Source organism: Rutilus rutilus, assembly GCF_951802725.1.
Source record: "Rutilus rutilus genome assembly, chromosome: 6".
NCBI classification, from domain to species: domain Eukaryota; kingdom Metazoa; phylum Chordata; class Actinopteri; order Cypriniformes; family Leuciscidae; genus Rutilus; species Rutilus rutilus.
In genome coordinates, this window is record NC_140214.1 from 13,130,402 (window position 1) to 13,155,358 (window position 24,957).

The 24,957-nt window shown below is 38.8% G+C and overlaps 2 protein-coding genes across 2 annotated transcripts in view; one reads left to right on the top strand and one right to left on the bottom strand.

Annotated features, from left to right (window-relative positions):
- Positions 1 to 6: 6 nt before the first annotated feature.
- The window catches only part of spsb4a (splA/ryanodine receptor domain and SOCS box containing 4a), a gene marked incomplete at its 5' end in the record, with an annotated part of 32,083 nt that continues 7,132 nt past the window's right edge, over positions 7 to 24,957 (top strand). The window contains 2 exon segments of the mRNA XM_084411502.1: positions 7 to 307; positions 310 to 390. Coding sequence (XP_084267628.1) covers positions 7 to 307; positions 310 to 390 — 382 coding nt within the window.
- On the bottom strand, positions 13,712 to 15,918 carry LOC311292056 (GTPase IMAP family member 9). The gene is made up of 2 exons (XM_084411501.1): positions 15,803 to 15,918; positions 13,712 to 15,400 (listed from the first exon to the last, which is right to left on the bottom strand). Exons 1-2 carry the CDS (start codon positions 15,828 to 15,830, stop codon positions 14,634 to 14,636), a joined length of 795 nt encoding a protein of 264 aa, XP_084267627.1. The 5' UTR covers positions 15,831 to 15,918; the 3' UTR covers positions 13,712 to 14,633.

Below are 24,957 nucleotides of genomic sequence, written 5' to 3' on the forward strand. Positions count from 1 at the left end.
CCTGCTAGGCAACGAGGCACACACGCAGTGGTGGGCGTGGCCACGGCAGACGCCCCGTTGCACTCAGTGGGCTACACATCTTTAGTTGGCAGTGATAGTGAGTCCTGGGGCTGGGACCTGGGACGTAACAAGCTCTACCACAACAGTAAGAACCGGCCGGCTTCTTCTGCGCCAACATACCCAAGTTTCCTGGAGCCAGAGGAGGCCTTTGTACTGCCGGATGCCTTGATGGTGGTGCTGGACATGGATGAGGGCACACTGAGCTTCATGGTTGATGGACAGTATCTCGGAGTGGCATTCAGAGGCCTTAAGGCAAAAAGCTGTACCCCATTGTCAGTGCAGTGTGGGGCCACTGTGAGATCACCATGCGCTACATCAATGGCCTAGATCGTAAGTATACACTTTCTTCAGAGTTGTGTTATTCCTGAATAATTGTTTGATACTTAAAGTCTTACTTGACATGAAGGTTTCTGCTTGGAGATCTGGTAAACCTGCTTGAATTGGGTTGTTGTGGTGTAGTGGTTAAGGCTCAGGAACTGTAAGATTGTTTGTTCAATTCCATCACCGTTTTACCCCTAAGCAAGGCATTAACAACAAATTTCTCCAGAGGGATAAGCTTATGGTGTTGTTCTAACTTATTATTTGCATTACATTTACCCTGCTGAAAAAAAAAAAAACGTAAACCAGTCTAAGCTGGTTTGTTGGTCACCCAGCCTGGCCAAACTGGTCTTCAGCTAGTCTAGCCAAGGGGTCCTGTCCTCCAATCCTGCTCTTGGAGGGCCAGTGTCCTGCAGATTTCTTGCTCCAACTAGGCCAATGCTCTTTCCTGGAAGTTTTTAGTAATCCTGAAGACCTCATTTATCTTGTTCAAGTGTGTTTAATAAGGATTGGAGCTAAACTCAGTATAGTTGCCCTCCAGGAGCATTGGACACTCGTGGTCTAGCCGGTCTCCCAGCCTGGCCAACTAACCAGCTTGACCAGGCTAGAAGATCAGCAACCCATTTTTTTTTTCAGGAGAGTACCCAGTTGGCTTTTTTTCCAAACAAACTTAATGTCCATTCAAGCTACACATTTTATCACTGTATTTGTGTTCCCTGACTGTTGAAACCCTTACCTTGCTAGTGCCATGCTTTACTAGTTCAGCTGCAGCAACACTGTGTTCTGTGTCAGCACTGCTTGAAAAGTATCCACAGATTATAAGTATTTCAACATACAGTGTCTTGTCTCCTGTCCTGTTAGTTCAAGACAACAATGTAAAGAGATGGAGTCTGGCTCTTCTCTCATGATATCCCTCAGGGTGCATGGGCATTGTTGCAGGCATATATTCATTATTAATGTGAGAAACACGCAATGGCAGTGGAGGCAGGATGGTTGAACAATTTATAGTTATCTTAACTGTATGCTACACTTAGCATTACAACTAATGAGGAGAGGCTCCCATTTTGATATTCACTTAAAATGTGTTTATTTGGGTGCATACTGAGTGTTAGAATGTGTGTGTTGTGCAAGTGATTATATTTTAGTTTCAAGCCCTCAGAACTGTCACACTATTCACAAGGCTAAACACTGAGCCTCTGTGTTTGTAAAGGCTTGAAACTCTCCTTCATCCATCATCAGCATGTGTTTTGGAAACACTTTTTTATTAATCCACTCCTGCCAGGTAGACACGCCAGGTAGACACTGTGTGCGTGTGTGTGTGTGCCAGAGAGTTTTGTGTGAAACAGCATTTTAAAGCCAGAGGCATGTTTTTGTAACCCTCTGAGCTTTATTTGATAGCACAACCTCAAGGTGTCCCCCCCCCCCCCCCCCCCCCTCACTTCTTAGAACAAAGATTCAGGGAGTCATCTGTTAGATTTAGCTGTTTCTCCATGAAAGAAACTCCATGTTCCATCCCTGCAGAGGACTGTTCCATTTTTAACTTAAAGGGATAGTTCACGAAACTTCTGTCATCATTTACTCACCCTCATGTTGTTCTAAACCTGTATGACACAAAATAAGATATTTTGAAGAACATTTTCACCCAAATGAAATTAGACCCCATTGACGATTGTATGTACAAAACACTGAGACATTTTTACAAATATCTTCTTTTGTGTTTCACAGAAGAAAGTAAGTCATATAAGATTGCAATGACGTGAAGGTGGGTAAATGTTGACAGAATGTTTTTTTGGGGGGGATAATCTAAATAAAATAAAGCATTAAGGCACATCAAGAGGCTTGTTTTACCATAGTATTGAGTACCATTGAGTAGCTTGTTTTATTATAGTAGCAACAGCTGTATGGTAAAAGGCACCAATGTTAATAAATAATTAAAATGATTTATGATAATAATAAGTACATGCACGAATAACAATTTGCGGTTATTATTTGGGAACACTTTTTAATCACTTAACAGACTCTTTGTCTGTAGACGTTTCACTCCATTGGTTGAATTGCCAATGTAAGAGGAATAAAAGCATGATATCCCTTTATAAAACCTGTCATTGTACTTGATAAAGTAATATTTTAATAAGCAACCCAGTAACCCTATAAGCAGAATCCTATCAGTGTATTTCAGCCCTGTTTATATGGATTAGTCTGCTTTAGCCTCGGTGTCTCTCAACATAGTCTTCTCCTCCCTGGCTTGTTTCCGTATCAGGGGACAGAGAGCAGTGTGGGATGCTCTCAAAGCCCCCTCTCTGAAGTTGAAAGAGCCCTCTTTCTCCCTTTCAGATGGAAAGAGCAACTCAGTAAGTGGCCCTAAGTCCGTTTGAAACCTTTTCAAAGCTTCTATTAAGCATGTCTTTATTTGCTGGAAAATTGTATGAAATGAGCGAAGCAACGTTTAATGCTTGAAAGAGAGAGAGAGAGAGAATTCTATGAATCTCAAGAGGTGTTTGGCAAAGCCAACTTTGGACCGAATCGCAGGGCTGCTCTTGAAAGCTCATGCTTTCCAAAGTAATGTTAAGATTTGCGCTGAGGATTGTGAGTTTATATACACGTTTTAGTTGTATTGCACGTTCTAAGTTGCGTGCAGGGGGCTAAGAACCTTTCCTTGGTATGTAAGAGATTGAGAGCGACAATTAGGTTGAGAGAGAGAGAGAGAGAGAGAGAGAGAGAATCATGGGTAATGAATGCAGTAAGGAATATGAGGTCAGAAAAATGTAAGCTGTGACATTTTTAAGATATGTGCAGCACAGTCTAAACCCCAGGCTTAATTTTAATATATATGCAAGCATGCTTCCAAAACTGAATTATTACACATCTCAGCGGACAATAGCAATAGTTTCATTACACACACTCAGAGCTGTCTGACTGAATCAGACTCCTCTGTGGTAAATAGGTCTATGAGATATGAGATATCTATGAGTTTAAAGTGTCCATTGTTGGAGTGAGAGATAAAATAAACACAAGAAAGAGAAAGATACAGATGTCCTCAATACCTAGTGAGCTGCTGAAACTTATTTTTTAGTATTATTTTTCTTTATTCATTTTCATAAAAATTTCATAATGTATTTTGTACTCAATCTTACTGTACCACCGCAGAGAAACTGAGAGATGACAGGGTGAGAGGAAGGAGAAATAGAGGAATGATGGGGTGTGGGAGGAGAAACACGGAAACGCATAGACCTGGCATGAATATAACAACATCTCAGGAGTTTCTCTCCTGACATATAAGAATAAAGATTTTTCTTGGCAAGATAGCTGGTGTCCAGTCCTGTGAATCAAATACTAATGGGGAAAAGGCTTAATTCCAAGTCTACAGCTGCCTATTAGACATCATTTTTTTAAATCATAAAAAGTGTTTCAAAATCTATTGAGCTGCTTAATTGGACATGCAGCATATTTGAGCATTATAGGATCATAGTGTTTCACGACTGAGCAGTCTGCACCCTTAGCATTTTGGGCACTATAGGCAATTAGGCATAGCATCTCAAAACCTACACTCTTAGAAGAAAAGGTTCCTACCTTAAAGGGTTCGGTCAGGCGCTTCATAAATAGAACCTTTTAGGGGTTCCCATCATGGGATCATTTTATGGAATTTGTTTGAATTCATTTTAAATTTAACAGAATTTTATGAATTAAATGGATTTATCATTAGAAAACAATGAAAATAACCAGTTAAACATGAACTTACTATGCAAATCGTTTAAGACATTTCTCCATATACAGAACCTTAAAGGGTTCTTTAAAATTGCAAAGTCCAAATAGCACATGCTTGACATTAAAAACTGCAGAATGTTTCAGATAATATAAAAAAGTCCGAAATTCTCATCTGAAATTTTCGCACGTTAAAAAATAAATACGACCTCACGTTTTGTCAATCACGCTTGCTCTAGGCCTCTGAAACATTTGTCTGTCATAAAAAATTTGCATTCGCATCCGTAGCAATTTTGAATGGTGTTTTGACAATTCAGAGCCGTCGAATCACGAATACGAAAAAACGCATACGAAATTTTCGGACTCAGTGTGCAAGGGCCTTTAGCCCGCATTTTTGGAAATCATAGGCATGTTGTGTCAACTTATTGAGCTGCCTAATTAGACAACATATTTAAGCATTGCATTTTACAATTCCTACACAAATCCAGCGTTTTTTGGACATCATAGTGTTCCCAAAACCTAGTAAACTGCCTACTTAGCACTCTTGGGGCATAATTAGCTTCCTAATTGAACTGTGTTTTAGATGTCTCAGAAATTAGTAAACTGTCTACTTAGACAGCATTTGGGGGCATCATGTGCACATTATTTTAAAACTTATTGAGCTGCTTAAGTAAAAAGTTTGGTGTCTATTTTGCCTAGAAATCTAGGTAGGCAGCTCTCTAGATTACGAGACACCATAGCCGCTTTTCCACCATCGGACCAAACTGTTTCATTGCTTAACCGTTCCATTCCATGCCGATCCGGCCTAGCTGCTACATATATGGTTTAATTTTCCACTGTGAGGCTGTGGAATGAAATGAGATGTAAATAGTGACTGTGTTATGGAGGATGATCAGATATTTCTTTTAATTTTATTATTATTAACTTTTACTTTTTAACGTTAACTTCCCTCAAATAGGGCACTTGGCCAGCTCCAGAGAAACTGGCAGCCAGGCATCAGACAAGTGACCAGTCCTGAGTGGCGACGACGTCACTACACGCATTGTACCATTCTAGCCAACTGTGCCGAGAACGGTTTGTAATCATGCCATGTCGAACCAAGCTCAAGTGTAAATACAACTGGAACCATTCCTTAGCATTCTTAGAACCGTTCGGCTTCACGGTGGAAAAGCGGCTCATGTCTGTGATTCCCAAAAACTGCATAGAAGGCAACTCACTAGCTTAGTGAGAATAGCCTATTTGTGTTCGAGAGGAACTCTGAAATCATCGAATGTGTGAAAACAGGAACCCAGACAGTGTGAAAGTGTAGAAAAGGAAGTTATTTGTGGAGGATTATGGGTGTGTGTACAAATTGTGAACAGGCGTGTGCAGGTTTTTGTGTGAGAGAGAGCGAGAAGACTGAAAGTAAGATGCTTCTCTGTCTCGGTGGAGCCCACGTCTGTCTGTTCTTCTGCATACCGTGTGTGTGTGTGTGTGTGTGTGAGTGACAACACCCCGAGAAGTTATCTGCACGGCAGTAGAATAGTGTTTATCACTGCCGCTATGATTCATCGCACTGCAAATGAAAAGCAGCAGGCAGGCCCTAATCAAGCCTCACCACCGCTCACTAGTGCACATGCTGGATGTGTCAGGATGGGCTCATTCTGTTCGCTCTGTCATGTTGTTTTTGAACTGGAAGAACCAATCCTGTGTGCATGAATACCTCAAAATAATACCAGCATACCAGCCCAATTATTCACGGCTTTGTTTAAATCACTTAGACTAGTTTAGACCACCTAGACTATTCGCTTATCAAAATATTTATTTTGCACATTCTCAAAAGACACACATCCCAGCGCTCCCTCCACACTGGCATGAGGACGCCTGGCATTCCACTCGAGCTTCTCCGGTTGTGACAGGACAGGGGCTAGACAGTGACACTGTTTGCGATATTACATGCTGCATCATTCAATGCTATGTCTGTGTTTCTTGCAATTATGAGGTCAGCCAGCCTGTCTGGAGCACATTTATGCAATACATAATGAGGAAGATGAACAGAGAACCTTCTGACTGCATGTAAACTTCCACTAATTGCCAGTGTTCAACAAAGAAATGAGCGGGAAATTGACATGTGCCGCCCTAATGTGAATGTGGAACACAGAGTAGATATAATTGAGAGATGGCGGAGACCCTCTATCTGTGCTTTCTCTCTCTTTCGCTCACTCTCTGACTGGCAGAAGGCTGCTGTCACTCTGCCCTGTATTGTCAGGGATTAAAACACCAATTAGATCTAACTATGATTCATCACACAATAGCGTCTGATCCATATTCCCACTCCAATAGCACAGTCCTTTAGTCTCAGCATCAGAGAGAGAGAGAGAGAGACAGAGAGGACGAGAAAAGGGCAGGTATACAGAGAATCTAGAACGAGTGCTACATAGATAATTACTGTGGGTCTGAGATTGAGATGAACAAGGAAAGAGACATAGGCTGACTGTCATGTAAACACACTGCCTGAGACGTACACAGTGTCCTATTGTCTCCTCGTATCTTCTTGCCCATGTATAAATGTTCCAGCCACTCTTTTTCTATGTGTGTATGTGTGTGTACTTGTCTGATAATGTGTCTTATAGGGCTGGATTTAGCTGATTTATTTAGACAAGTATTTGCCATTTTTTGAATGTAGACCGACATTGAGTCAAAAAGTGGATAAGTGGATATTTTTTGGATTCGTTTTTTTTGTTAGTTATTTTACTTCTAATAATATAATATAAAATACAAATCGATATTATTATTATTAACATAATAATAATAATTTGTATAATTAATTATATTATATTATATTATATTATATTATATTGGTAAAAAAGTGGATTAAGATATCTTTTTGTCAGTTCTACTACTATATAATATAATATAATATAATATATAAAAAGTGGATTAAGATCTCTTTTTTGTCAGTTCTTCTACTATATAATATAATATAACAATAATAAAATACAAATGATTATTATTCACAACAATATATTTTTTATATTTTATTATAAAGGCATTTTTATTATAATTATAATTTTATTATAATATAAAAATGTGTCTTTATAATAAAACAAAAAATATATTTTTTTAATTCAGTTATACCTTTTGAGGTTTAAATATTGCAAAGTTAATTTTATTTCAATGAATTGTGCTGTCCATTTGTCTGTATGACACAGTTGTGTCTTACTGTCTGTGTAAGACGGGTTGGAGATGGGGTGGAGAGGGCTGCTATATGGGTCAGTAGGTTAACGCTGTATGGTGTCGCTAGCCGGTGGCAAACTTGCCTAATAAATCGGCAGGGTCGTCTGCATCTTATCAGAGAGATTACCGTTCTCTCAGCCTCTCTTGTGTGTGTGTGTGTGTGTGTGTGTGTGTGTGTGTGTGTGTGTGTGTGTGTGTGTGTGTGTGTGTGTGTGTGTGTGTGTGTGTGTGTGTGTGTGTGTGTGTGTGGAGAGAGTGTGACTCAGTAGTGCTGTTTAGGCCACATCTGTTCCTTAAGACCTAAGCTGTTTGCTAAGCTGTATTATATTCTTCCCTTTGATGTTGAAGTCTCTTAAGACACCTACACTAAACGTTTTTACAGAGGAAGGCTGTAATACCCTGCTAAAAAAAAAACAGCTTAATCCTGGTTCATGCTGGTCCAGACTGGTTTTGTCAGTGCTGGTCGACCAGCATAGTCAAGATGTTCACCAGAAAATAATAATCATCAATATTTGCCCAAAAATCATTAATGAATTCACAGGCATGTTTGACGTGCCATATTCAACAGTCAATGACTCAGGACACAACATTATGTCTAATCTTGAATATTGTTTAGGATGGTTGATATGAATATTGGGATGAAGCCCAGACTGTGTTTGCATGTGTGTTTATTCTCCTCTTCTGTCTCTATTCGGCAGATGACAGCAGCTGCCTCAGATTTTGTGTGTTAATCCAGAAGCTTGTGGGAAATTAGCATTTGGATAAGGGAGTTAAAGCAATGCTGTCATCCCTTTTAATTGGTCCATCAGCATCTGTCAGTCAGCAGGAGAGGTGGGGCCACTTGCTGTCACATATTAACTGAGCTAACGGATGCAGTGTGGATCCTACATTATAAACGCCTGTAAAATGGGCACAAGACAAAAAAGTGCCAAAAAATGCCCCAGATATTTATGATGTATAATTGTTTTCTTTTTATCTCTTATCCAACATATAATTTATCCCCTTTTATCTATTATCTAACATTTCATAATAGCCTTTTTTAGGCTTATCTAGTTATGGGTTCAAAGCCTCTGTAGACACAGTATAGTGAACTGTAGCTGACATATATGCTATCTATTCCCTTATAAGTAATATGGTGCCATAGTACTATCAGATACCATTGTACAATGATATACACCATGGTACTGAATGGTTATTATGTTCACTATCTCATTCCGCACCCTGGAATTTACATGGTACTCAAGTGTACTTCAAGAAATACCAATACCAGGAATAGCAGCCAGCATTAATACTATAACTACATTTAATGTTTAAACAATTTTTATTTATTTTATTTTATTTTATTTTGTTGATATGGGGAATTTCTTTCACTTCATTGATTTAAGTATTTTACATAAATGAACGACACACTGTCTTTGTATATGATTAGAAAAATATACCCATATAGGAACAATAGGGAAAAGTTATGTAACGTAAATGACTGTCAGTATCATTTAGTTAGTATCAGTTAATTAGTTAGTTAGTTCCAAGACTCTAAGACTCTAAGACTCTTAGAAGGTAAATTGATGTCAATATATGTTAGTTAGTTAGTTAGTTAGTTAGTTAGTTAGTTAGTTAGTTAGTTAGTTAGTTAGTTAGTTAGTTCCAATAGGAAAATGTTATGTAATTTATAGACATTGCTGTAAACATCTATCCACAATTCCATCTGGTACTGGGAGTGGATGAAGAGCACCTGGCATAAGTAGGGAGGGAACAAACAGATGGATAAAGAGGTAGAGAGAGGACAGAGAAGTGCTCTTTTCTCTTTTCAGGACAAACAGCTTGGCTCTGTGTTAATTGAGAGCCAGTCATTAGAGGATTAGTTTGCTAGATCAAGTTTCAGCTAACGCCATAAGGCTGCAGCCTCACCCACAGCTGTTACATTCATCCTTACAGTACAACACACACACACACACACACACACACACACACACACACAGTGAAGTCAAGAGGAGGTTAAGCACATGCACAGAATGCCTCCGTAATGCAATGAGAGAAGACGTTTGGAAACTGTTGAGTGTTGTTTTTGTTTTTTTTCACAGTCCAAGCTGGCAAGCTGCCCAACGTAGGTACTTGATGTGGGGTTTTTTTCTGCCCTGGAAATATTCTGGTATGACAGATATGAATATGTGTTATTAAAGCATATCATTACTCAGCCATCCCTGCATGTTAGGGCACCCAAGGTTGGCTCAGTACCTCAGACTCGTAATATGTCGAAATGAGACTTACCTTCACGATTGCTGACCATGCAGTTTGTGGGACTTTGCGCCTGTGTGCACACACAAAAACTCCACCATTGGCTTACTAACTTGGGTAATCTCCTTGAAGGCTTATTTTCTTGAAAAACAAAGGGTAGACGGAAGCTGTTTGTTTAGCTTATAGTTGCTGGGTCTTTTATCAAGCTGAATAGTTTGACGGCTGCACTGTTACGTCAAACGTTATTCATGCACACTTCTGGATCAAACCCAAAAAAATGACAGAGTAACTATTTATCACACCTACAAAAGGTCACAATAACCTTATCAATCACATGCTATTGTTTATATAGACTTATAGTTTTATTAACTCTGGCTCTTGAGATTGTGATCGCTAAACTCAGCATAGACGTTGTAACCAGGTAATGCCAAAATCAGCGCCGCCAGCTAGTGGAACGGACCCACGTTTGACTCTTTGATTCTTGCTTTTGTCCCCCCAAAGCACATTTTTCAACACGTTTTGTCCTTTCTGCACCGCTCTGTGATATTTGCACACCTAGTTGCCTGAAGGAGTTTCCGTGGAAACAGACATCATTCAGTCGCTGACAGAGACAAAGAGAGTGAAGAGAGTGAGGGAAGACAAAATAAAGAGAGACAGTATTTTCATTGATTGAGCTGTGGTGGCAGTGGGCTCTGTTAATAAGCCCGTCTGCTGGTTCCTCACTAACTCCAGCTCATCAGATTTGGCTGTTTCTCATCCTTACACTTATCCAACAGCAAATCTAACCACACAAATGAGAGAACGGGGTGACCACAGACAAGTAGACTTTGGATTATGTTAAGCATTGTTATCCACAGAGCTTAAAATACAGGACTTACACTGTGTTCACTGTGTGTTTCCCTATGTGTTTGTGGCAACCTTTAAGAGCATGTTGTGTTTCAAGACCCTGATTTTACACTGGACGTCGAGTGGTGGTGACTTGGCATAAAAGCAAACATTGGGATTCCCCCCCCCCCCCCCCAGTTTTTAGTCGTTTTTTTGAGGATAAGGGCATGTGTGTGCATATAAATAAATATATTTTCTAATGGCTTTCCTCACCCATGCGCCAATGCAAACCCTTTTTTGGCGTTAAAAAAACTACTGTCAAGATTTACTGAAGATAGCAGTGAAAAATAAGCACTGGACAGGGTTATTTTTGCCGGTGACCTTATTGCACATGCATTTGTAGGAGTCTCCCTTTAGAACGCAAAACGGGAGGAGATTATTTAAGTGAATCATGCAAGGTGATTTACTAAGGTTTGCGCTAGTCAATTTACTGGTATTTGCGCCATTATTTACCGGCCAAATAAAGCTAATTTGTGCTGCTCTTGGTAGATTGCGTTGGTCATTATGGAAATGATCCGGCTGCGTCTGTGTTCTTTAATTTGCATGTCGTCAGTAGATTGCGCCCAGTCTTTCACTTTTCAACTTTCCACTCCCATCAGCACTTTTTTGGGGAATGCACTTTCTGATAATTTGCCCTGTTTAGTAAATCTGACCCTTAAACTGCAACAATGACTTCTTAATGAGTTTTTAATTCATCTTTTTTTTCTAGTTTTTTCTAGTTAAAACATCTAAAAATCCTTTAAACATGAACAATTTACTTGAGAAGCAACATTGCATGAGATTTGTGAGATATGTAAATATTTTTTACTTGTTATGGATGTATATTTATATGCATATTTATACAAGTGTAATTTGTCTTAAGATTGATGACTCACACTCAGGGAGCATGCAAAATGCTTTCTAGAATTAGAGCTCACAGCCCCCCGCCTCTCCCCCACCCCCTCTTAGAATAGATGTTATTTTACATAAAAAAAAAAAAATGCAATATTAGTTTTAATTTGTAAGGAATGTTTTAAAGTCCAATTTTATTCCACCAGGTCACTTTAATAGTGTGCGCCTCTCTCTCTCTCTCTCTCTCTCTCATTGCCTTTATTTTTGCTCTGATCTATCGATTCTCTCTCTGCCTCCTCAGTCCTCTTGTGCTATATGATCTAAAATCCATGGGAGCTTCTCTGTACAGCCATCATGCATTCCTCCATACCTCTTTGTATATCATGTACACTTTCTGTCAGGACCACTATCGTCAAAGATGATTGACAATTAGCTAACAGTTTGGATTGGCGGTATGGTTCTGTTCTGGGCAAGAACTCCCTGTGCATCCATGCAGTCCAGCATGGATAAGAGCTGGGAGAGCAGCGATAACCCCCCTCAGGAGGTTACTGAATACTGAAGGAGCTTATATATGGATGCAGTGATAGGCGTCGTATTCCTATAGGTAGACGTGGATCAGCTGAGAGTCAGCTGATGCGAGCTTGACTAACATGACCTGCCAGAACTAACGCTACGCTTGGTTTCTGTTTGCTTTGCATATGTACAAGCCATAGTGACTGCAATTTATCTGTATTGTCAATTGCACAGAAACCCTCATAGTCGTTCCTGAACTGAACCTGTTGGTTAGCTGGACCACAGTGTGATAAATGCTGCCAACTGGAAAGTGCTCTTGAGCAGAGCAGAGCTGGTGCCATGATGGGGTATGGCAAAGGTTCAAATGCTGAGAGATGGTTTATTCTAATGATGGCTTCATTATCTATCTACCTTCACCTACTTATGCAATGTCGTTATTTATCTACAGAGCTCTTAGTAAAGCTTTCTGAAAAAGACCAGCCTAAGCTGGTTTGCTGATCGTAGCTGATCTCTCACTCTTGCCAGACTGAACATTTTGATAGATTTAAAGGGGTTGAATCACCTTTCAGCTGATCAAGCTGGGAGACCTTGCAGCGAAATTTGTAGCAGCGTCTTATGATCCTACATAAATCATTATAATGTACTGATTTAGAGCTCGGGATTCTTTGATGTATAGAAGGTTCAAAATGACAGCACTTATTTGAAATAGAAACCTTATATAAACTTATAAAAGACTGACACTTTTGATCAATTTAATGCATCCTTGCTGAATAAAAGTACTAATTTACATAAAATACACTGGCCTAATAATAATACTAAATTGTATTTTATTTAAAATCTTGAAATTCAAAAGGTTTTGTATGAGGTTTAGGGTTAGGCCATAGAAAATAATTTGCTTAGTATAAAAACAATAAAAGTCAATGGAAAGTCCTCACTACGATAGAAAGAGTGTGTGTGAGAGAGAATCTATCTCTGCAATTCTGGCTCCGTTACATGTGGTAACAGGTTCTGGTGGTTGGAGGTGCGGGTGGAAAAGGGGTCAGTAGATCACCCTCTTTAATGGGCAGTGTCTGTAAGAGAGCCCTGAAATGAAGACAGCCCGTCCAGAGAGACACTTCTCTGATAGCACGTCTCTCTACTGTACAACATGCTTGCCAGCGGGAGCATTACATTTGCACACATAAATTAGCAACTATCAGCATATGTAAACGTGGGTGATTGGCTGAATCTGTGGCGGTGGGGTACGTGTCTCTCTTTGTGTGTTTGAGAGACAGGCGATGACTGTCGCTCGATGATGTCTCTCTCATCATTCCACTCAGGCTTGTTTACCCAACCGCAACAAGATAATGTTTGACACAGTGTGACGCCGAGAGAGAATTTCGCTTTGAAAGTAGGGCCTCTAAGGTTCCGCTCGCTCTCCGGCTTTGATCTGTTAAATGAAATGCCTCATCCTGAGTAGCACATTAAAGGAACTCACCTCCTCAGATTAAGATGACGTGCAAATCGCATATCAATTAAAGCGACTGCTCGGGGTTCAGCGCTGTGATGACATGGCCATCAGTCACTCATACAGGAGGGGTGGGAAAATTTATGGATGTGATGATATGAAGATGAGTAAACGTAAGAGATATGAGTGCATACACGGAGAGAGTAATATAGACTAGATAAGAGACACGATGTGTTAAAATTAATCAATGAAATGAATGAATCAGGATGTCCACGTCCTCTCGACACGTGTTAGCAGTCGTGCTCATGAGGACACTGGATCTCTGTCTTTTATATCTTTCTTATCTCTAGCCTTCTTTATACTGTCCTGTAATCCAAGCGAAAAGCCAAAAATATGAATAGATACGTAAAAGGAAATGAAAGTGTTTTGTGCCACGATATAACAAGCAAATAATACAAAACACTTAGGAAGACACTTTGTTTAACATATTCACATTTATTCACAATCGTCTTTAAATATCATTGGAAGAAATAGGAGTCAGGTAAGACAGGATTTTGCTCCTCAGTATTCTTTGATTGTCCCTCATTGCATTATGTAAGATGTTGTAAAATATCGTCATTGAGTTTGCCCTGCCTTACTAGTTTCCTTATTGATATTACATAACCCTTAACTTAAAATCTTAAAAAAGTTCATATTTACAATAGTATAGTATATTTTAATTTAACCACACTGACTCACATCAAGTTTTAAATAACAATGTTTAAGTGAAAATGTGGGTAGTTGACATGAAGTAATTTTGGTAAAATAATAATGATAATGGTGGTGTTGATCATTATTATATAACTTTTATGAACATTCATATATATTCTCATAACACTACTATACACTATACAATAAGGTTTTTTTTTTTTTTACATTAGTTAATGAATTAACTAAATGACCTAAAAGAGGCAATATATTCTTACATCATTTATTAATCTTTGATCATATTTGTTAAGAAAAATGTTCACGTTAGTTCACAGCACAATTTTTTTATCTTAAAAAGTTTTTAGTAAATGTTGAGATTCAATACAAGCTGTAAAGGTATTGTTCATTGTTAGTTCTAATGTAGTTAACTAATGCTATCATATGAAACCTTATTGTAAAGTGTTACCGATATATTAAATGAATATTTGTATTTTTAATAATTTGTCACACCACAGGACCACTTAAAATGAACTTCAAAAAAGGTCATATTAAATCAAAAAGCTGTTTAAAAATGGTGAAAAACTTGATGAAATGGTAACAAAAGAAAATGAGAAGAAAATGAAAAGAAATGGTAGCAGTTGCACAACTGAAGACATATATATTCATGAAGCACATCTAGGGTTCACTCTGAGTTAATCGCGAAACAATAGTAACGTCGTGTAACATTGTTTGGCAGCAGTTAGCCATGGTAAACTAATTTCATTAGAGTATCGTTCACATGCAGACCACCTTGTCGATTGTGATTTGGAACTACATCCAGCCCTCGACTGTTTTTTCCCCCTCTATCTTGCATCTCTAGTATCCTCTCTTTCATTTCCCTCTCCCTTCTGCTCCATTCCTCCTCCAGCCTGCAGTACATGTGTAGGGAGAAGTGCCATCCCCCGTTCTCCATCAGTATGTCTTCCGCACGGTCCAGCAGACCAGAGACCTGCTGTCTGTCCTGGGAGTTCCTGTTGTTAAGAACGTGGTACCTATACCTGCACCTCTCCAGCAGCCATTGGAGATCCTTCCCGGACGTCTGGATGTAGTCCTGCATGCTGCAGTCTCGCAGACGGTCGCCCAGCGTGAACACAACCATGGTGTGGCGCCACACGCCCTCTGTGAGGATCTCCATGCGTTTCTGTATGACTGCTTTCTCGGAGTGGCTGAAGTTCAGTAAGGGAATGACAAGGAGCACAACGTGGGGTCCGGGCTCACACAGCGATAAGGCATTAAACAGCTCCAGTTTCTCCTGTTTAGGGACGAGCTTCTCGTTTGTGCCCCATCCACTGGCATCCACGACCATCAGGTTTCGGCCTTCAGATTCTCTGTGTGCTACTGCGCTGGCCGCTCCGCCCCATGTATCGAATGCATCCTTACCCAGGAGTGTGTTGCCCACTGAACTCCTTCCGGTCCGCTTCTGCCCCACGATTAGCAGCCTCAGAGGTGGGGCACCATGACCAGGGTCTGTTAGAAGACATTTGTTGCAGGGCAAATTAGATTTTAAAGAGAAAAATGTTGTAAAGCAGACTCTTACAAAACACAACATTTTTTAGTGCATGTTTACACAGGAAAGCAATTTAAAAAACATGACAGCTTGACAAGCTTCCTGTGTAAACTATTTTAACTGCATTTTCAGTTTATACTGGTTTGCAACTACTAAATAAAAATAATATTTAACTCAAATTAAGTAGTATTTGTGCCATTAGAGTTTTGCAAAGCCAGTCTATACGTAATGTAAAACAAAATAGACGTATAGACTGGCTGTGCAAAAATCTAATGGCACAAATACTACTTAATTTTTTATTATTATATCAAATAGAAAAAATATATATATTTAGAAAAATTGTCCAGACCCAACAGTCTTACCATTATTGTTCACATTCGCGTTGTCCATTAATCCTGTTTTCCAGTGTTTTTCAATACACGTGTAATGCAGTCCAAGCCCATCTGACTGACAGATAGTCGCAAACCGTATGCACAGGTTATTATCACTGATCTGGTCATTTACATGAGAAGGGAGTGATCATAATTCTCCTCCCACTTCTCCTTTCATGATTACAGATAAGCTTTTTTTAGTTCCTCTCACCCTTGGCAGTAGAGTTTATTGTTTCCACTCTAAGCTATAATTGTAAAGACATGATATAAACTAAAGAAATGGTTTGTTGTACTAACCATTATTATTACAGTGTCATACAAAGCAGGAAAAACAAGTGACTAAAGTTTTTAACAAGTGACTAAAAGTGAAGTGGTTGTTTTGGTTATAAAGTCACATGGCTGATATCAAGGCCACGAGTAAGTAATGTGCCAAAACGTGACTGTAACTACTTCTCTCTCCAGTCAAACAAAATAAGCATTGTGCCTTATTTTTTTGTTCTGCTGGTGTGTCATGATGAATAAGACTTTTTTGTGTGCAAATTGCTGTGGCATTCAATTGATTGGGACAATTTATGTAAGAATGGATTTGTGAAGGATTTACGCTGGAATTCATTTTGCTCATGTTTCTTTAACAAGGTCCAGTGTGTGAAATCTCACAGTGAGAATATTTTACCTTCACTTCTAGCACATTCAGTAAAAGTAATATTAAATGCAATATATTACATTTGGGGGTAAATATTAAATGATGTGAAAAACATGACAGGTTGCCATTGTACTCTGTCCTATGCTAGAGCAGACTGTTGTTTTACTCGCTTATTATTAATAGATTGCTATGACAGTCCCATACTTTTCCAAATTTAAGTGTGTAATAATAGTATTTTGATTGGTAATTAATGATATTATATGATTCGTTTTTATGAATGTATAAGGGTAAGCGTACATTTTAGGTGTTGTAGCTGAGCACCATTTTTTTTACGTTTTTTTCAATATTTTAATCACCATTATTTTGCAGGTCCTTTAAATAGTTCAGCACCCTGTGGTGTGACAACTGAATTTTTAAAAGTGCAATATTCCATGTCTCTAAATTAATGTAATGCCCTAAAACTACATGACCAATGATTGGAAATTGAAAAATGTGGTTTAAGAGTTTTAGATCAAGTATAGCCAAGTAATACAATATTCATGATGAGAAATGTACCCCCCAAAAAATCAAAATTTGAATGCAATACTTAGATCAAATACTTGCTGATTATAATCGCAATACGCAAGTATGTAAACACTATATTCGCATCTATTCCACTCTGACCAAAGTGCACATGTGCTTGTGACTTACACTGATGATGTCGTCATGCACATATTCGTAAAAATAGCGATAAAGAAGGCATCACATTTTTGGGGTGGTGAAGAAAATGAGTTCGTGTTAACAACGTTGCACAAGTATGTTGATGGTCAAATACATCAAAATAAATAAAGACATTTAGGGGAGTAACCGGAAAAATCCAATACGTCCATAGAAATGTGTTTTGCATTTGACGCGAGTAGATTAAAACAGTGGCCAGTAAAACATTCTATGTGAGATCATTGTTTGTGCTGTTCATTGGGGTATATGAATAATAAAATAACCACAGTTCTTTCAAATGATCAGAATAATGAGAATTGCATGTAAACGGGAGTGAAGAGGTTTGCTCATGTCATGTTAACATCTTACTGCTATTAAGTCCTTACTCTGATTGTTGGAAACAATCACATTATTTGTGCACATGTAGAGATGCAACCTCTTTTACATCTGTTTGTCTGCATGTAATTGTGCGTTACCGTTGAAGTCATTGGCATAAAGGAACTAGAAGTAACAGCTTGCAACCACATATTTGTGTGCAATAACTATTCCCAAGAACCGTAAGTGTAATCAACTAGGTTATAGGTGTGTTTTACAACTGTGTTGTGTTTTCAGGATTAATTTAGCACATATTTCCGTTCTATGAGAATGTTTTCTCACTAGTAGCTGGTAAATGATTTAGCTGTCGGTCACGCTGACTGGATGTAAGAAAACGTGGCTTTGTTTTTATGGTGTTTTGTTCCTCTACTCGCTTTCCTGTTCCTTTATAGTCACTTGCCTCACAGTACTTATTTAAATTTACCCTAGAGGAGGATCTGCACACCACGTGAAAGACAAAGACTGAAGTGAACTGTAAACAGAGGCCTGGTGGACGTGCGATGGCATCTGAGTTTGAATGACTCACATCTTTAGGAGGGAAAAAATCTTTTTGGTTTGAGCTGAGGAGAGAACAGATGAAAAGAGGATATGAGAGGAGTAAGGAAGGAATATCTGTGGGCTGTAGCTCTCAGCCAAGACACATGGCATTTATTTCCTTGCATGCAGTGTTCTCACTTTGCACTCTCTTTGGAGAGTTTTTTTTTTTTTTTTCTACGGTATGATAAACTTTAAAGGACTGCTGCTTTTTTGCAGTGCTGAAGTTTTGCTCTACCCTACAGCTGTGTGTGTGAAAGTGTGACATTTAACCTTTAAGTATTATTTGAAAGTCTTCATTTCAGAGGGAAGAGTTCATTTTGCACCCACCATTAACAGCATATTTTTTGACATGCTATTTGCATTGTTTTAGCACAGATGAATTATGCAAATTGGATACGAACTGAAAGCAATGTGCATCACAATAAAGCATATTACTTTGTAAATTTGGACCAGATTGTTTTGCCTGTTCCTCTCCTGAGCGTATTGTGTGCATCAGGAGGACTTGACTTGTTGATCTGTCCCCTTCATGTAATCTTGCCTACATCTTGCTATAAGTTTTCTATTTCTCAGTATGTCCCGACATATTTATTTATTCTTGGGTATATGCTGGTGCAGAGTGGCTTGAGTTTCACGGACCCAAATATAAAGCAGCATAGTATCCTCTTCAAAAACTTAATGGCTCACGCAGTCAGATACTCCTTGTGTTCTTCACCTCCCCCAGAAACACACACTCGCGTATAAACGCGCTGTCCTGTTTTGTGTCAGAACTCTGTGTTTCAGCGCAGTTTCCTGGATACTTCCCCAGACTTTTAACATCTGGTTTTTAAATCCGTCTGAGGTGATCAGATCATGAGGGTCCACAGGGTCCAAAATGTTCGCATTTGTAATGTAAACTCTAATGGGTTCTGATGCATCCCGGACAGCAGTAAAGGACCACCTACCACCGTGCCAAAACAAGCACTTTAGACTTTGCTTGCTCTCTGGCTTTAACAATAAGTACACGTTTTGCACTGTATTTTTAACATGCAGTGACACACTGACTTAGTAAGTCATAGATGCAGTCACAACATCTGATGACAAAGTGCATGCCAGGTTTAAGCGGCTCAATTGACCACTAATAATCAAATCAGACATAAATGTTAATACAACATGGCCTTCTTGAAGCTTCCCTTCCCTAATGGTACTCCCTCCTGCGGGCATCATCACTTTCTATAAATAGACTTGTATTCAATGTATGCATTTGTCGTAAACTGTCAAACCAGGTGCATTACTATGGCAAGGTCACAGATAGCAGCTGCATCTACAGAGCTCTACTTGTGTGGTTAGAAACACCTCCATTTCAAAGATTTAATGCATAAGCCATTTGTCACGGTGAATGCCACTAAATGTCAAGGTGGTAAGCGCTTGACAGCTTGTATGGGTTTCGTACAGGTTTGCTGCTTCATTTATTGTGTCTAACATTGCACAGGGCTTCTCTGCCAGTGCCAGTGGGCTTTTGCTGATTGCTGCGTTATTTGGTCTAATGCATCTGTGTGCTTTATGCACCAGACAAAAGGTCTATTTCAGAACTTAGTGAGGTAAATAGGCAGCTGACTTTTAAGGGAACGTCCTAAGCTTCATGGCACCTATTAAGTGGGTGATTTGGAGTGCTTTATATAGGGAGCAACTTTATACCAGTGTTATTTGAATATTATTTATATACTATTGTAGTATATACTATATATTAATATTTATAACTAGCTTTTATTTTTTTAGATTTTCAGATTTCATATTAATTTAAGTTTTAGTCATTTTTTGATGTGCTTTTTTAATATTTCACTTTTAAAGGGATACTCCACTTTTTTCGGAAATATGCTCATTTTACATCTCCCCCAGAGTTAAACAGTTGAGTTTTACCGTTTTAGAATCCATTCAGCCGAACTCCGGGTCTGGCGGTACCACTTTTAGCATAGCTTAGCACAGATCATTGATTCTGATGAGTCCAGTAGCATTTCTTTCAAAATGACCAAAGAGTTTCAAAATTTTTCCTATTTAAAACTTGACTCTTCTGTAGTTAAACCGTGTACTAAGATCGACGGAAAATGAAAAGTTGCGATTTTCTAAGCCTATATGACTAGGAACTACTCTCATTCCGGCGTAATAATCAAGGAACTGTGCGGCTGTACCATGAGTGCAGCAGGCGTAATGATATGACGCAGCGCCTGAAAATAGGTCTAATAGGTTAGACAAACTTAGTCCCGGTCACGTTGGAAGAAGTTACCGAGCTGGGGACTATTTTCAGGCGCTGCGTCATATCATTACGCCTGCTGCACTCATGGTACAGCCGCACAGTTCCTTGATTATTACGCCAGAATAAGAGTAGTTCCTAGCCATATAGGCTTAGAAAATCGCAACTTTTCATTTTCCGTCGATCTTAGTACACGGTTTAACTACAGAAGAGTCAAGTTTTAAATAGGAAAAATATTGAAACTCTTTGGTCATTTTGAAAGAAATGCTACTGGACTCATCAGAATCAATGATCTGTGCTAAGCTATGCTAAAAGTGGTACCGTCAGACCCGGAGTTCGGCTGAATGGATTCTAAAACGGTAAAACTCAACTGTTTAACTCTGGGGGAGATGTAAAATGAGCTTATTTCCGAAAAAAGTGGAGTATCCCTTTAATGGGTGTTTCCACGACACGGAAAACTATTTATGCATTTTGGCCATTCATTTACACAACAACGGCATTTTGGGGACCTGTAAACGCAAACTTTTGAAAACGGGTTTCAAAGTTTTATTCGTTAGATTTTATTCGTCAAAAGAATTAATTACGTTAGTTTCCTTCTTAAAGGATATATACAGTGTTGTCTAATAATCTAATATTCTTAATTATCTTAAAATACAGCATAATTATGTTTTGGAGCAGAATATGAGTCATAAGTGTACATGTGGTTGTATATTGTGATGTTATGGTTGTTTTCTGCTTTTTATTTGAATCGTAAAACAATAAAACTTTGGTCTTCATTGTAGTTTTTATATCGTTTTATTGATAAATAAGACGACTATGATGCTTACAAATGCACCGTAGGCAGTTCACTAGATTTTGAGACAGACCAATAGTCAAAACACAGACTAATTGTTAGAGTTGTGCCATTAGCTTAATTTTTCAAGTGCTCACCAAGTTTGCTTTCTAGTGAGGTCAAAACATGCTTGCAATTTGAACTTTAAACTTTCATGTGTGTATTATCTTGGTGTGGCTAGTCTCTTAATGGTGATCCTTAAAAAGCATGGCTCGGCAAATGAGGCCTATGAGGGCTAGGGTGACCGTATTGCTCTCCTTACTGTCCATCTCAGCCGGAGCCATTACCGCACTGAGGCTCACATGGGCCTTCATGTGTACCGACCATATAAAACATGCATTAGTGCTGCATAATGCATGATTCTACGAAACTCTACCCATTCTCTCATGGTCCAAAGTCATTGCTATTGTGCGATGTTGCTTATGGGGTTAAGAAAAGCAAGCAAGTGAAGCGTTCAGTACAAAGTGGAAGAATCCACCCAGAACTTTAGTTATTTTGGTAATTGGTATTGATCTGATTTTAATGCTTTAAAGATTTTCTCCCTTGGTATTTGATGTACAATGTTTACCAAGGTTAATCATGCAGAAAGAAACACTCAAATGCAGCAATAAATGAAGAGGAAACAGCAATGGTCCATTGAAAGTTCAGAGCACAACAAAAAGGATGGCCTTATGACTTTGCAAAAATGAACAAAATTGTTAATTAACATTTACATTGTAACAATTAATATTAATATTTTTTTATTGTTACTTTTATTTTTTATTAATTTTAATATTATTTTGTTTACATTTTAATAGGCCCTGGAATCGTAGTTTGTGGGACTTCTTAATTCTCTTTAATTCATATTGGGTCTTGGGTAGTACAGAACTATTGAGGGGAGATGGGATGGGAAGACGAAACTGAATATAGATAGCTTTTTGGAGACGCTCCAGACATATTTGTCCCACAGTGATACTGAGAGACACAGCACACTCTTAATCCTCTGAAGGTGACTCGTTTTGATCCACATACTCACACACAATCCTAAAGCAACCAAACACAAATCTCTCTGTTCCCCTCTCTAAGCACACAAGCAGTGGGTGTTCCATACTCACCTTTGATGCTCAGAGGGAAAGACTATTTTAAGTTCGCCCACCCCTCTCTGGAAGGAAGCAATACAATTGTAATGCTAATGAGCGAGGTGCAGAATTAATATCTGAATCATTCAGAGTTTCCTAATTTAGAATAATGAAAGTGGGAAGCTTTGAATTTGCTTCTGGTTCTGTTCATTTATAGCCACAGGTCCACAGAGAGAGGACACCCACTCTACCCGCTGCGCCCCGTGATTCATTACCTGCGGCAGACATTAGCATGTAATGACTCATTTATGTCTTAAATTGACTATTGTCTAAGTGTCTAAAGGTCAATTCCCCTGCTGGGCCATGTTAACGGTTTGCTGATCTGGAATATTTGAAGTTGTGAATTTCGGCTGTCATGGGCATTGGTGCTAATCTGTCCTTGATTAGGCAGTGTGATCAGGTCTGCTTGATTTGTTATGCTTGGAAAAAGTGGAATAATCCAAGCAAAAATGAAAATTCGTTTTTTATTTAATAAATTAAATAAATGTATTTAGATGCAATGCAAGTGAGTGGTGATCACAACTTTTGAGCCATATTTAAAAGGCAAGATTGTCAGTGAATAGCTACTTCTAAGTCTGTTTATCACAGAAAGCTATCATATGACTTCAGATGGCTTGGAATATACAGGAGTGCACATGTAATTTTATGATGCCTTTATGGTGCTTGCTTGTTATTTTTGAAGCTTTACAACTTCTGGTCACCATCCACTTTCATTGTGGAAAATGGAAAAAGGCAACTCATAAAGGTCATAAAGGTTAGAAACGACATGAGGGTGAGTAAATTATGACAAAATATTCGTTTTTGGGCAAGCTATCATTTTAAATCAGCTCCAAATGATCTTATATGCCTTACTTTTCCATGATCTACATACAGAGCCTTGTGGGTTAGTCATTGAAACTTCAGGATGCATTTGGATCTCCGTATCTGTGTCTCTGTTTCTCTGAGGCTACTGGGAAATATAAACTTGTGCTTCCAACTCTGTCTAAGTGCTGTTGGGAATCTGTAGGCGGATGGTGTGTTTCTGGCTCCTACACGTATGCCTGTGTGTGCTTAAGTATATCTCAGTTGATTTGTAATGTTTGTACTGTGTGTCTTTGATTAAAGTTCCAGTTTTAAACTTAACACGCCCTGCTGACTAAAATGCATATCGCACCTCAATTTGTAAAAAGGCCCCTTCAGTTTTCTAAGTCTGAATCCATTACATCCTATCTGGATATTTTATTGGGCTCCCAAAGCCTCATCCATTTCTAGCCTATGATGAATCTGTCCATTACAAAACTATCTATTTCTGCTAGAGAGTTTCCTTTTCCCTGTGCCCGGCCCTCTGCACCCCCCTGTCATTGTGACAAAGCTGTTTACCTGGCCTTCCAAAACCCTGCTGCGTCCACTCGGCCATTCACCAGTTTTAATCTCATCCAAACTCCAGTGTTGAGCGGTGAATTCCGCCGGACAGATCCATGGAAAGAGGCTAGGGATGGGCGTCTGGCATCTTCCACGATCAATATTCGTCTACAGTCCATTTTGTTGACTGTGTAAAACTTGGTGGTCATTCTGCATGTACATGGAGATCCGCACTGTGTGTCTTGGATTTGATCCTCTAATGGCTCTGTGAAATATTGTGAATAGTAAAAAAAATTAATAATTGCAGCTCTTAACACTATAGGATGAAAAAATAAACCATGGTTTATGTTCATTTAGTCAGGGGATGGTTCACCCAATAATGGAGGAAATATTCTAAAAATAATATATATATTAAGAAAGATATAAGTATCTTTCAACTGTTTCTGTCCATACAATGAAAGCCAATGGGGTCCAAAACAACATTGTATATGGAAGAAAAATAAATAAAAAAATAATGACATTTTCCAAATATTTTTCAAGTATTTTTCCAAATAGAAGAAAAAACTAATTTGAAATGACAGGGTGAGTAAATTATGACATTTTTTTCATTTTGGGTATGCTATCCCTTTAATAAGAATTCACTACTTAAACCAAGTGTTTGGGGGTTTTAAAACAGGGAGCCAAATTTGGTCTCCAAGCAGCTGTTATTCTGAGGATTTCTAGCTTTGTAACATTTTGGCATTCTTGTCTTCGGAAAGATTCTGATCTGTAGCTCTCAGAGGGAACGTCTGAAACATTTTTATTTATGTTCGCTGATATAAATTCCCTACAGCACCATCACTGGATGCAGTCAACTGGTTGATTGATTCAACTAATTGAATCATAATAGCTCAGTTGTCTGGTGGTTTCTGAGCAAACGTTGGCGCGAGATGTATTTTTGTTCATCTTTCGACATGTTAGGCTTGAGGTATTTGTTCTTTTCGTTGCCCACCATGCCCATAGAGAGTGCACATCTTTTGAAGTGGCAGAGGTCAGGCATGCTGACCTCACTGTGTGTATCTGCGCACAGATCACCGCCTCAGGGGAGGGACTGTAGACATAGCCGGTCCGAGAGAATGAGACTGTGATTTAAAAGACTAGCCCACAGCATCTCATGAACTGCCTCACCGCTGACCTTTCTAAGAGCACTTCTAGTGGAAAATTACAGCTTCTGGGACTAATGACCTCATCCAGCAGGTTCAGTTCATATACAGTTATTATCTCAGAAATCAAATGTTCTATACATTTTTAATCCAGTTTTGTTTAAAATTGTTTGCGCTTATAAAAGAAAGCGGTGTTAAAAATCATGGTTGATATCACTTTCAGTTCATCTGTAAC

What these genes read in the sequence shown, in the direction of transcription:
- LOC311292056 (XM_084411501.1), bottom strand. Translation starts at nt 15,830, where the DNA reads ATGGACAACGCGAATGTGAACAATAATG. An exon ending in CGCGAATGTGAACAATAATG is followed by an intron (nt 15,401 to 15,802) that starts GTAAGACTGTTG and finishes GTCTTCTAACAG; the next exon opens with ACCCTGGTCATGGTGCCCCA.